This window comes from Grammomys surdaster, unplaced genomic scaffold, assembly GCF_004785775.1.
Source record: "Grammomys surdaster isolate TR1022 unplaced genomic scaffold, NIH_TR_1.0 125947, whole genome shotgun sequence".
Taxonomy (NCBI): Eukaryota; Metazoa; Chordata; class Mammalia; order Rodentia; family Muridae; genus Grammomys; species Grammomys surdaster.
In genome coordinates, this window is record NW_021620769.1 from 1656986 (window position 1) to 1671066 (window position 14081).

At 43.5% G+C, this 14081-nt stretch overlaps 1 protein-coding gene across 3 annotated transcripts in view; it reads right to left on the bottom strand.

Moving 5' to 3' along the window:
• Positions 1–11068: 11068 nt before the first annotated feature.
• The window catches only part of Smad1 (SMAD family member 1), a 62202-nt gene continuing 59189 nt past the window's right edge, over positions 11069–14081 (bottom strand). For all 3 annotated transcript variants that reach the window (XM_028753413.1, XM_028753415.1, XM_028753414.1), the window contains exon 7: positions 11069–12426. In XM_028753413.1, the coding sequence (XP_028609246.1) occupies positions 12283–12426 (144 nt within the window). In that variant the 3' untranslated portion in view covers positions 11069–12282. The remainder of the gene's footprint in view (positions 12427–14081) is intronic.

Genomic DNA, 14081 nt, shown 5'->3' on the forward strand with positions numbered 1-14081 from the left:
AGCTAATAGAGAATGCTGGTATTGAGAAATAGCACTGTCTGTGATAAGCCGACCCTGTCCACCTTAAACCTTGGGAACTGACTTGTGGGAAGAATCTGGAAGAGTTAGAAGTGTGGCTTAAAGAAGTCCTAGAACACTGCAAGCAGAGCCGAACAGCCACATCTGGTGGGATGTGACAAACCAGGCAGCCCATGGAAATGCACGTTGAACTCATGAGGCTTCCGCAAACACTGAGCTACTGGCCTTTCTCATTAGTTTCTGGCTACATCTTACTAGTGTCCTGAGAATTTCAGGGAGACTGAATCAACAATGATGGACTATGTTATTTAGCAGAGTAAATTCCCAGACAGCATAGCACTCGGGCTGTGGCATGGTTATTCTTTACAGCCCTTAGTTGTTTCTACCTATGAATTCTGAACAGGAAGCAGAGAAGAGAAAGGGCATGGAAAGACACAGACATGGTTGGTGACAACAGGAGCATGAGGAGTTTACAGTTACAGGAAAGGTGCTCGGGCAAAGCCCCTGTAACCAGTTTGGACAAGGGCTGAGCACTACGGGGCTCAGGAAGACACTCTGACTGCTTAGGCTCAGTTTCTCCACCAAGGAAGAGAATGAGCGATAGGAAAGATTGTGTGCTTTTGTCAGATGGTTTTGACGTAGTGGCTTCATGCAGCTCGAACATACACCTGTAACTTTCCTTTGGACTATTGGGTTCACCTCTTCAGTGTGTTGTTTGATCATATGTTAGTGCCTTTGCTATAAAATACCAAGCAGGGCCTAGGCTTTCATCATGATCAACACAGAATGGAGGGACAACATTCAGCATTCTTTACTCTGTCTGTGAAATGTTAGGAACACATTGTTCCAATATACTCCCACACCATCCCACCCCACCTCTCCCACCCCAACCAAAACTCTGCTAAGAAATACTCCCATAAGACTGTACCCACTTCCTAGGAACAAAGATCCGAGGGAAGGCTCTATGCAACTGTAAAAGACCCTGGAATTTTGTTCCAAGTGCCCTGGAAAGTCACAGGAAGCTTTTATTCTTAGAGGCAAAACAAGCAATTTGTTTCTCCTTTTCTTTACTTCATATGTGTGTGTGTGTGTGTGTGTGTGTGTGTGTATGCTGTGTGTGTGTATATGGTGTGTGTGTATGGTGTGTGTATGGTGTGTGTATATGTGTATAGTGTGTGTGTGTGTATGGTATGTGTGTGTATGGTGTGTGTGTGTGTATGGCATGTGTGTGTATGGGGTGTGTGTGTGTATGGTGTGTATGTATACGTGTATACTATGTGTGTGTGTATGGTGTATATGTGTATGCCATGTATGTGTATGGTGTGTGTGTATATGTGTATACTGTGTGTGTGTGTGTATGGTGTGTATGTGTGTGCTGTGTGTGTGTATGGTGTGTGTGTGTGTATGGTGTGTATGGTGTGTGTGTGTGTATGGTGTGTGTGTGTATATATATGTATAGTGTGTATGTGTATGGTGTGTGTGTGTATGGTGTGTGTGTATATGTGTATACTGTGTGTGTGTGTATGGTGTGTATGTGTATGCTGTGTGTGTATGGTGTGTGTGTATATATATGTATAGTGTGTGTGTATGGTGTGTGTGTATGGTGTGTGTGTGTGTGTGCATGCTCAGTGGCAGAGATTGACATTCACTCTGAATCACTTTTTCACTGTATTAACTGAAGCAAGGTCTCCTTATCAAACCAAGCTCACCAAAATGTCTGGTCTCACTAGTCAACTTGTTTTAGGGACCCCTTGTCTCTCCCTTCCTACATTGGAATTTCTGCCCAGCTACCACATGTACCCAGCATTTTCATGGGATCAGAGGATGTGAACTCCTATGCACATTCTTGAGCTGTAAGCTCTTTAACTGTTGGCCCTTCCCCACAGCCCTGATTAGAAATTTCACATTCCCCAGGAAATTACATGAAGATTTTGTTGTTTGTTTGTTTGTTTGTTTGTTTGAAGACAGAGTCATAGGAACTCACTATATAGGCTAGGCTGGCCTTGAACTCAGAGCTCTGCCTGCTTCTGCCTCCTAAATGCTGGATTAAAGGGCTATACATGAAGATTTAAGTGTGGCTGAAGGAAGTGTTCAGGGAGGAGTCGAGTGCAAGTTCAGGCCAGGGTTTCAACTCTTCCCACTTACATCCTTTGTACCCGTGATGGTTTGTATAGGCTCGGCCCAGGGAGTGGCAAGAAGCTGTGGCCCTGTTGGAGTGGGTGTGGCCTTGTTGGAGTAGGTATGTCACTGTGAGTGTAGGCTTTAATACCCTGTCCTAGATGCCTGCAAGTCAGTATTCTGCTAGTAGCCTTCAGATGAAGATGTAGAACTCTCAGCTCCTCCTGCACCATGCCTGCCTTGACGCTGCCATATTCTTGCCTTGATGATAGTGGACTGAACCTCTGAACTTGTAAGTCATCCTCAATTAAATGTTGTCCTAATAAGGGTTGGCTTGGTCATGGTGTCTGTTCACAGCAGTAAAACCCTGACTAAGACAGTACCTGAGAAATTTTCATGGGCCCCTAGGTAAATAGGTGTATGAAATAAGGACTGCAAATCAAATACTTGCCAATACAAGAAATTCACTTTAAAACTATTCTTTAGTGTACATATTTTTATTGTTTACTAATGACAAAAGCAAATTTACATACTAATGAGAAAGATGTCCTCATTTATTTTTGCAGAAAGAAGTACATCTGGCAGAATAGCTAATATTGCTAGATGTGCCGCACCTTCGAAGGTTTTCAAAGTTGATCAATATTTTGATTTTATTTCTGAGAACCACTTTGTATAAATTCATACCCCACAATGGCAGGAACATACTCAGGATATTCTAGAATTTGTACATTATATCACAATCTCAAGCCAAAACATATTAAACAACTATGCCTATGGGACTCAGCCAGCATCTCAAACAGCAATGTTAAAATCAGACATTCTTGTATTATACACCCCAAAGGTATACTTGTTCAATACTTACATTGGAATGCCAGTAGGGAAATATTTAAACTGTTTTTTTTCTATAATTAAACCATTATGGTTTTGTAAGAACGGAAACCTATACATTAAGAGCAAGATAATTAATAATACTTTACAAGGTTGGAAGCAGCTTGGTGGACGGATTGTGCAAAGTGCAAGCATCCTGCCGGCTGAGCCCGGGGACAAGCACTGCCAGAAATGCCTTGCATTCATTAAGCATTTGACTTGAAATTAATTTTTGGTCATTGCACATTTACAAACCCTTTACTGATGCCAATGTCTTTGCAACTCCCACATTCAGTTGTGCGACCACCTATATGGTTGTGACCCACAATTTAAGAAACTGTGGTTGGGAGCAAAGATAATGCTACCTTCTCTACGGTGGCAGACATAAATCTGAGGGTGGGCCAAGGGTGGACACAAAGGGACTCACTGGTGGTTTTGGGGTGGGATGGGTTGCTTTAGCAACTGGGTAATGGCAGTGGTCAATAGTGACTAAGAAAGAGAAGCTCACACTGTGTGTGAGAGAGTGAAGTGGGCTGGAGTCCAGCTGTGCTATGTGACGTTTAGTCGACATTGGTGAGGAGAGGAACGTCATGTTAGACGGAAGTTCTTGAGAGTTCCTGGCTGTAGACTCTTCCAGGGATCAACGATACACAGGCTGATAGAAAGGTGCCGGTAACTTTGGAAGAGAAGGTGGTGGATGGAAGAGAAAAGGGCAGTCAGGACAGAGCCGTGGGGACCTCAAGACTATTGAACAAAGCACTCCTCTATTAATTATTCCATTAAGAGCAACACTGACATCTCACACATTAATTTTAATGGGAATATTTAATGATTGATGACACTAGCTTTGGCTTATGGATAGAAATTTTGGAACTAATTATACTCATTTATCAAAGCTTGGGGATGTACTCCTTTATACGTTTCAAATTATTTCCCCGATGCAGAGTATGGATATCATAATAATAGTATGCTCTAAAACCAGTAATTAATGTTTGCATTAAGGGCAGACTTCTGTAGAGGGGGGGCTGCTCATGCTCTCACCAAAAGTGGCAGCTGAGGGGAATCAGTAGTTATTGGTCACCTACAGTACAGGACTAGGATTTCTTACCTTAAAAGTCACTTATGTATTTTCTAAAAGAATTCGATGGGTTCTGTTTTCTAAATCAAAGAAAATTCACATGATTATTTAAGTATAACTTCCGTGGTGTACATACAACTTTAATATCTGAACTTGAAAATGATTACTGTATATTTTCAAACACACAGAGATGGGGGTTGGGAGGAGAGATCTATTACCATACCAGCATAGTAAACGTAACCCTGTCAGTACTATTTAATGAGCAGGTAATAGATTTGATCAACAGGATGATTTAATTATTCCTAATCTTCACAACATTCATCCTCCCTTCATATAGAAGATGAAGCTTCAGTAGCTCTGGAGAACTTTCCAGACAATACTCAGGAGGAAGCACAGGGGCCAGGATCTGGATGGAGGTCTCAGAACTCAAAGCTCTTTCTCCTCCCTTTGATTCTGCTTAGGAAATCCTCAGAGACAGAAGCTGGAGTCTGGAATAAATATAGAACCCCTCCCCCACTTTAAAGATAGATTAATGCCACAATTCATTGATACTGGAGTCACGATGATTTGAACCTTAAAGCACTTTCCTTTCATATGGGGATTAACTTTAAAGAAATGTCTGAGTGATGTCACACTTAATGCTATGCTAAAGCAGAATTACAGAGCCTATAAACGTTAAATTCACTTACGTCGTCTCCTTCCTGGGAGAAAGTGGGACCTAAGCTGACTTAAGTTTCTAACTATATTTAGACAAGAGGCAAGTGCTGGATGAGGTCAGAACATTGGTAGGACAAATTAATGATCTTCCTAGATGCACGCGGGTTGTTAACATATGATGACCGGTGTCAGTAGAATGTGGTGTGTATTTAGGCAGTCACCCAGGGCAAGGTGCCTGCCCGGTCACCTAGTTACCATCATACACTTCCAGAAGTAGAATAGAAGACTTCCATGTCCTGACCAGAGGAGGTAAGATTACACAAACAAAGTCCTTGCCTACAAAATGAGAATGACAATTTGGGACATAAGACTGTGTGGAAAGTGAATGGCTTAAGGAACCGTGAAGGTGACACACCCAGGCTGCAGACCGCAAATTCAGCAGGATAAGAGGATGACTGGAGGCTGCTGGCTTGAGTCCTGGGGCTTGGCGGGTTGATTCTGACACTGATGGTGGGAGTTGGGAGTACAGGCTCCGGTGGAGTGTCTGTTCAAGATGGAACAGCCCAGGGTCAATTCGGAAAATTTCCCTAGCATCCATGAGGCCAGAGTTTTCTCCCCAATGCCATATAAACAGGGCGTGGCGACATGTATCTGTAATGCCAGCATTTGGAAGGTGGAGACAGGAGGATCAGAAGTTCAAGGACACCCTTAGCTGCATACTGAGCTTCTGGCCCATCTAGGACACAGAACTCACTGTCTCAAAACCATTATTTTGGGAGTTATAAATACTTAATTTTCAAAAAGGAAAAAGTGGGCTGAGCACCCGAGTTCATCTCTCTCTGCTTCCTGACTGCCGGTGCAGTGTGACCAGCCTCCTCAGGTTCTACCATGCCTTCCCACCACGGCGGACCATGACCTACATCTGTGAGCCAAGAAACTCCTCTTCCCTTAAGCTGCTTTTGTCGGGTATGATGACAGTGGTGAGACAGGCGTGGTTACATGAGGCAGGATGAAAACAAGCTATATCGCCACCCAGGCGCCGTTCCTAGTGATCAGTTTGACAGAATTTCCTCAGGACTGCTTTATCAACCCTCAGCTCTAGGAACTTGACCAGACTCTTGCTCCCTGATCCCTAATTGCAGCTGTGGGAACGGGAGTGACCACACGCTTTATGGCCACCTCAGCTACGTTCACGACACTTCTTGAGGATGCATGCTTGTCTCCTTCCTCTCTCACGGTGGCTGCTCTTCCCATCCTCAGTGCGGCCTTCATCCCTTTTCTGTGGATGACTCTCCAGGAAGACAGATCTCACAGCTTAGCTTGCGGCTTTTGTCCTAACACAACCTTCCTATGTCCTCATCTTCCAGCCGCCATATTCTGTTCTCCATCTTTGCCTCCTCCTCACCAATGAACATTTTTTTTAAGAGTTCAAAAATACTTCTACTTCTTTCAGCTCAGACTTTCAAACTGTTACATGTTAGCTTTATATACCACAGCTGCCCTGTCCCCACACAGTCACCCTGTCCCCAGTGGTAAGTTAATTGTCAACATCACAAAATCTAGAATCACCTGGGAGATAGGCATATGAACATAGGGGATTACGTTGATGTCTTAGGGTTTCATTGTTGTGACGAGGCACCATGACCAAGGCATTGTTATAAAGGAAAACATTTAATTGGGGCTGGCTTACAGTGTCAGAGGTTCAGTCCATTAATGTCATGACAGGAGCATGGCAGCATGCAGGCAGACATGGTGCTGGAGGAGCTGAGAGTTCTACATCTGGAGGGCAGGCAGCAGGAAGTGATTGCCACACTGAACATTCCTTGAACATCTGAGACTTCAAAGCTTTCAGTGACACATTTCCTCCCACAAAGCCATCCATATCTACTGTAGCAAGGCCACGCCTCCTAATACTGCCATTCCTTATGACCCAAGCATTCAAACATATGAGTTTATGGGGGCCATTCCTATTCAAACCGTCACATTTGATTGTGTCCATTGAGGTGGGAAGACATGCCCACTGTGGGTGGCTTCATTCCCTGGCAGGATTCCTGGATTGGATAAATGCACACACGTTGCATACAGCACTCTGTTCTTGATTGTGGATGCAGTGTGACCAGCTGCTACAAGCTCCTGCCTTGCCTTCCTCACTATGAAGGATTCCTGACTGCTTTCTCCCATAAGTTATTTTGTCAGTGTGTCTTATCAAAGCAACAGGAACAGAAGCTAAATATCCCAAAACTCATCAATTGACAACGGCTTCGTAATTCCTAAGTATAAGCCTATTCTGAGGCCCCACTCTTCTCAGTCCTGTGTTGACATTTCTGTAAAGCAAACCTTGCTTGTGGAAGCCTGCTGTTTCTTTTCTGTTCATTTTTGCATCCTTCACTTGAGTTGCATCTTATGTGTGTGTTCGATCCTCAAGTGATCTCATAAATTAAGGGGCTATAATCATAGGAGGAAAAAATCCTATTCCTTAGTATACTGTACCCAAGATTATTAATGGTGAGGCTCCTGTCTAACTGCCCTGCACTTTCCGATGCTCCCAAAGGTATCTGGACCTCCCACTTGCACTTTCTGTTGTCTGCCTTGTGTGCACACGTTCCCTCAGTAGTCTCTTGCAGGGATAACCTCTAGAGAGCACACAGACAGCTCAGAGGCATCATCTATGCAGACTGGAGTGTCTTCTCAGAGGTCAAACCAAATAGTAGGCATCGCTCACAGGTAGCTCTGATCTGAACAATTATCCAAATGTGTCCCAGCTTTCAAGGTTCAAACTAAATGCTACTTCCTCTGCAAGAACTTCTATCTATCACCCTTTAACAAAGTCAATGTGATTTCTTCTCTCTCTTGCCCTCTCCCTCTCTTTATTTTGTAGTAAGTTTATGTTTATACTAGGAAACTTTGGACAAGATAGCTAGCTTCTGGGGTGATTTATTTATAATTTTAAAAATGATGCATTGTTCTGATCTTAAAGATCACTGGGGAACCTTTCCTGGGGAGGCATGGGTACACAAGTCTTATCTCAGATAGAGAACCAACGCCAGACAGAAGCAAGAGTTTACCCATATTTAGTCTGGTGAGCCAGCAAGTTCATTGTGCTTATTCACAGGGACATGATAAAAGAGTACTTGGATGAGCACAGGTAACCAGAAAAATAGCCACATCACCGCAGCCTCATCCCATTGTAGATGGCCTCCCGATGGCTGCCTCGATGGGGTCTCTCTCCCTTGCTTAGCCTTCCACACTCTATACCTGTTCAAGCAGCAACCAGGACCACATGAAGCTTGGGCAAACTTACAGCAGGGAGGAAGGGGCAGGGAGTGGCTAGAATCCCAGAAGCCATCTGAGGACTCTTTGCTCCCTATAAGAACTTAACAGACCACACTTTGAGGGATTCTTACAGGTACCAGCGGCTGTTCTGCTTAAGGTGGCAATGACTGCTGTGATCAGGGGACAGCATTTCAGGACAGCCACTCAGTGGTCTATTGTGTTAAAGGCTTGGCTTGTAGAAATGTGCCATTGGGAGATGGTGAAGTCTCTTTAAAGAGGTGGGACTTAGGGGTCTTCAGGCATGCTTTCAAAGGGGTTAAGTGGGAGACACTCATCAATCCCACATCCCCCTTGCTGACCAGTCAGAAGGTGAGCAGTACACTTCTACGCTATGCTCCTGTAATGCACACTGCTCACCTGTCTCTTACAGAGGTTCGAAAGCAATAGACCTTCCTGGTCAAAGTCATGGACTACAACCTCCTCAGAGTCAAAATTAAACTGATTCTCTTTATACACTGGCTATCATCTTAATCATTTATTTCAGAAAAAGAGAGCAAGTCAGGGGCTAGGGACGGAGTAGTGTTTTCTTGTGAAGGATGAGGGAGATGGTACGGAAAGCCCCTGGCATGGAGACCAGAGCACAAAGACCCAGGCATCCATGAACTAGCATCCTCCCGTTAGACTGTAAGTGCCTTGTTGACAGGATTTCTGTTTATTCTTTTAAAGGCAAGAGTCTTTCCCCAAATAACAACTGAAACCAAGCCTTTCCCAGCCAGACTTAATGAGATTTAATCATTTACTGAGGCGTTCTAATGGCCTCGTTCATGTTCATTCTCAGGATGACCCAATGAGGTTACCTTTCCTGTCTCCATTTTACAGATGAGGGACCATGCGCAAGGGACTTAAGAAATTTTCTAGTTCAAATTGTGTCAAATGACGGAGGGGTGGTGGCGCAGAGCCCTCCACGACTAATCATCCCAGCTACTGATTCTCAGCAAACAATCCACACCACCTTTGTCATCTTACTGAACTTCATTGGTTTTCTCATTATCTAGACAAACAGTTGCTTTGATTTTTCTCATTCCTTGAACAAAATATTTCCAAAAGACTTATTCATTAACCTTCTATGGACAATGAGAATGTTTTTCATTAAGGTTTTACTAGGATTCCATGAAATTGCCCTTAAACACAATGGGCATTTTTATGCACCACACCTGCACATGTCAGGAACAGATCCGATGATCTGTTCTATGCAGCACACCTCCAAGTCAAAGCACTGTAATACTCACCTCACCTCATATCCAACTCCCTAACTGTCCAGCAGCCACCAAGGGGGCTCAAGGAAGGCAAGGGCAGCAAGGGAGCTCAAGGAAGGCAAGTCAAGGAAGGCAAGGGCAGCTATCCACCTGCTTTTGAGAACTCTTGCCCTGAGCTCTATTTTTAGACAATTTCCCAGTTATACATCATAGTAGGATATAACTTAACGGTAATTTTATCTGAGCTCTTTATTTTTAGACAACTTCCCAGTTATACATCACGGTATAATTTAATGGTAACTTTACTTATTCCCACTTGCCATTTTCATGGTCTGGTGATGCATGTTTGAGTGTGTATGTGTGTGTACACACATGCATGTGGAGCCCTGAGTGTGTGGTGTGTGTGTGTGTATGCACATGCATGTGGAGCCCGAGGTTGACGTCAGGAATTATCCTCCATCACTCTTCCACCCTATTCTTTGAGGCAGGGTCTTTCAATCAAACCTAGAGCTCACTGATGTGGCTCTACAGTCAATTTGTTCTGGGGCATCCCCATCTCTGCCTTCTCAGGCTGGAATTACAGCCGGGCTGCCTTATAGGCTGATGAAAGATACAGACTACAGGGGATTCAAGAAAAGTGGTTCCTGCATTTTGACACTTGTATTTCTAAGGTATTAACTTGAGCTGAATGATCCCCAAAACCAACTCTGTGATGACGCTATCGCCACTCAATGAATGTGCACAGAGAGGTCCAGCAAAGATGGACAGGAAACTGTCACAGTATAGGTCTGGCCTAGGCTTCCTCTGCTTGCTATTGATGATCCTGGGGGAAACAATCAGAGATAGAAATTCAGGCCTCGCCATTGTTTCAGGGGGTGCATTTTGTAGTGTCATGGGAATAAGACATTCTTTCATTTAAAGTCGACTTCAAATGGTGGAATGCAGTAAATCCTTAAATTTTGGGATTTTTGAATCAAGTCCAGGAAAAAATATAAGGGGAAACAGTGGCATTTCCAAGCTAGAAAATATAATGATCTCGGGCTGTTTATTTTCAAATAAAAATTTAAGTTTTCTTGGTGGAGCTGGGCAGTGGTTGGCACATAAACTTGGGAGGCAGAGGCAGGCAAATTTCTGAGACGAGCCTGGTCTACAGAGTGAGTTCCAATACAGCCAGGGTTGAGAGAGAAACAGTCTTGAAAAAAATTATTTTTTTCTTGTTGGAGAGGGAAGACCATTCCTATCCCAATAAAACTGTACCAAGGTCACCACATTCTCTGTGTAGCCTCAGTGTCCAGCAACCTTGGCTACACCCTCCCATGGCTACCCTTAGTTCCCAAAGCTACTCTTCTGGTTAACTAAGGTACCCATCAGTAACTGGCTGCTGCAGTTCCTTACAAAAAGTTTCCACATCTGTAGGCTGGTAAGATGGCTCAGCGGGTAATGGTGTTTGCCTGTCAATCCTGGTGACCTCAGTTTAATCTCTGGAACCCACAGCATGGGAGGAACGACTAGCTGCACAAGCCACCCCTGTCCTGCACAGGCGCACCATGGTACACACCTCATCCGCCCGCAAGAAGTTGTTTTTAAGTTTACACATTTAGTTTTTTTCTGTAAGTTTTCCAGCTTTATGTATCCTTTTTTTTTCCGATTCCAAATTGCTCAGATTGTCAGCAGCTCAGGTCCGTGTCCTCATTGCATAAGTTAGCTTTTGTATCTGGCAGAGAGTACTCAAAAGAGCACCGTATCCGACTGATCCAAAATCTTAACATGCAAAGAAAAAATGACACATTTTTAATCAAAGTAAGCAATAATGACAGGTTTTATTTAAAAATTTCCAGTAGAGAAAAACCCTGCTAGTGTTGGAATAAAAGTACTCGCTGTATAAGAACAAAGGAGAATAGAAAAAATTAACAGAAGAAAAGAAAACCAAATAGTACAAACAAAACAAAACAAAACAAAACAAAAAAACTTTGAAATGGATTCCAATAGAGATCTTCTTTAAACGTGTGAATAATGAACAGAGTTACTAGGTTTGGCAAACAATTTATTTGGAAATCAAAGCCTATGTCTGTATTGTAAACTCCATAAAGTCAAGCTTCTCATGTACTGAGTAGTGAAACACAAAGCCAGTTGATTTGCGAACAGAAGGAATTATTCATTTGCTCTCACAGTTATAGGAATTAACCAGCTGCTTAACTGCATTATGGAGCGGATGAGATAGAAGAAAAGAAAGGAAGAAAAGTCAGATAAAACTCTAAAAAACCAAAACACAGCAAATTCAGACATCAGCTTGCTCGTTTAAGGCAACAAGCTGAACTTTACAGCGCCGTCGACATTTGCAGCTGTCGCTTTCCTCCCTGACCCCGCCCCTCAAATACTGTGTAGCCCCACTAGCCGCTTAGACTATTTATAACCTCCAAATACTCTGTATATACATATTTAGCAAAGAGCATATGCCTGACATCATCTGACAGCAGTACGGTCAGCATACAGTTTCAGAAAGATTACTATGCATGTCATAATGATTAACCTTTACTTTAAAAACAAAAAAAAACCCATTCATTTCTCAACAAATAGTTTTAAAATATTAAGAAAACTCATGAGAAGATGATTCAACATGGGCTCTGAGCCTGATGAAAATCCCACTTCAGAAAGACTATCAGGGCAACTGTCTGCCAACATCCCACACAAAAGAATTGTTTAGGATCAGTTTGTTTTTTTTTCCTAATAGGTGATTTGTCCCTGGCTTGGCCATCTCTTTAACTATACACAGAAGTCCTGCTACAAGTCAGCATTTTAGCTGATTTTACAACAGAATGTCACAATGTAAACTGAACAGCTTCTTGCTATCAACAGCTCGTTACCAAGGCTTGTCAATTTCTCAATCCAACAGTTGGTCACAGAGGTCAAGTATTAGCATGGCTCCTTCGTCAGCTCTCCATCCTGTCTGACTTATCCATCCTTCAAGTACATGCAAGGCTCAATAGTTTGCAAGAGACAAAAGCCGCAGGTCCTTTAAGACACCGATGAAATAGGATTGTGGGGCGAACCCATCTGGGTAAGAACTTTATCCAGCCACTGGAGAGGGCCATGCAGATGTATCTCAATCCAGCAGGGGGTGCTAGTAACATCCTGCCGGTGGTATTCGGCTCCCCAACCCTAGGAAAAAGAAAGCACACTGGGAATCATTTAGCTCCTTCAACTCAGTGATTCAGTAAAAAGGTCACATGATCAGCTCATAGAAGCCTGTTTGGACTCATGGCTATGTCCTACAAGAAAAACACACCACAAATGCATGCAAATAAATAAATAAATAAATAAATAAAATTGCTAGTCTTTGATTCTTAACACTTTAACATACATTCAACAGTTGTCTGAATAAAAATATTTTGAATATCTATTTTCCATTATGTTATGTTAAAACTTTATTCATTTACTTATTTTTTTAAAGACAAATTCTTACTATGTAACTCTGGCCTGGAACTCCCTATGTATACCAGACAGCATGGTAGTCTCAAGCTAAGAGATCAAGCTGCCTCTGATTTCTGAGCACTGGGATTAAAGGCTGCATTATCAAGCCCGGCTTTTTTTTTTTTTTTTTAAGATTAATTAAAATGTATGTATGTATCCATTTGAGTGTGGATTTATCTACCAATATTGTATCTGAAGCATCTAGGTCTTTGACACCCTGGAGCTGGAGTTACAGGCTGCTGGGAGCCATCTCAGCTGGGTGCTGGGAACTGAATCCAGGACCTCTGACAGAGCACTACACACTCTCAACTGAGTAATCCCTTGCCCCCCCCTTTTTTTTGCACATGTGTGTCCATGCCTGGAAAAGCCAAAGGTCAACACTGGCTGTCTTCCTCAATCATACCCCACTGTATTTTCTGGGACAAAGCCTCTTGCTGAACTTGGGGTTTTGCCAATTAGGCTAGACTGGCGGTCAGCAAGCTGACAGAGTCCCATCTTGTCTCTTATGATGGGATATGGGATTGCTGGTGTGCCCAGCTTTTTTTTTAATTGCTGCACATATGTGTGTGCATGCACACCAGTGTGCATGTGGAGGTCAGCACACAACCCTGTGAGCTCAGCTTTTCTCTTCTGGCCTTTACTTGTCTGTCTTTGAAGATAAAGGCTTCCATCTAAGGAAACTCCTTGACTGCCAACGTTCTAAGGGAGGTGAAACATTCCACCCTACAGACAAACTCCTTAGAACTCAGGAAGCAAACAACATAAGAGCTTTAGGAAGGACTATGAAATGGACCAGATTCACTAGGCCTTTTTCTCCCCATGCTGACTGACATGAACAGTACAGATTGCTCAGAGCAGCTGGGCTGCAGGGAAGATAGGCAAGCCAAACTGCCTAGCAGGGGCTCAGAGCAGCTGAGCTTCTGGGAAGGCCCTCTCCAGCCTGCTGAGCTGCCTGCATCTTCTGCAGTGAGCTCTAGTCCCAGCACTTGGGAGCCGGTCACCCATGCTGGGGGGTGGGTGGGGGTGGCGACACAGGCTATCTTCAACTCACTTCTGTTCCTGAAGGTAACCCCAATAAAACTCATTGGTTCTCCAAGTTGGACTTCAGTGGTATCCATATTTTGATCTGTCACTGACGTCCTATCTAGGGTGAGTAGACATTTTCTCACATCGCCCTAGGAACAGTGTCACGCAACGGCAATGCAACTCATAGGGACTGAACTCGGGTTGCTAGTCCTGTGTGGTTAAGTGCCTCTGCCCAAGAATCTCACCAAACCTCTGGCAGTTTTTTCTTCTTGAAGTAGGTGTTGGGGGTGCAGGTCCTTTCGACTGCATGGCAAGCA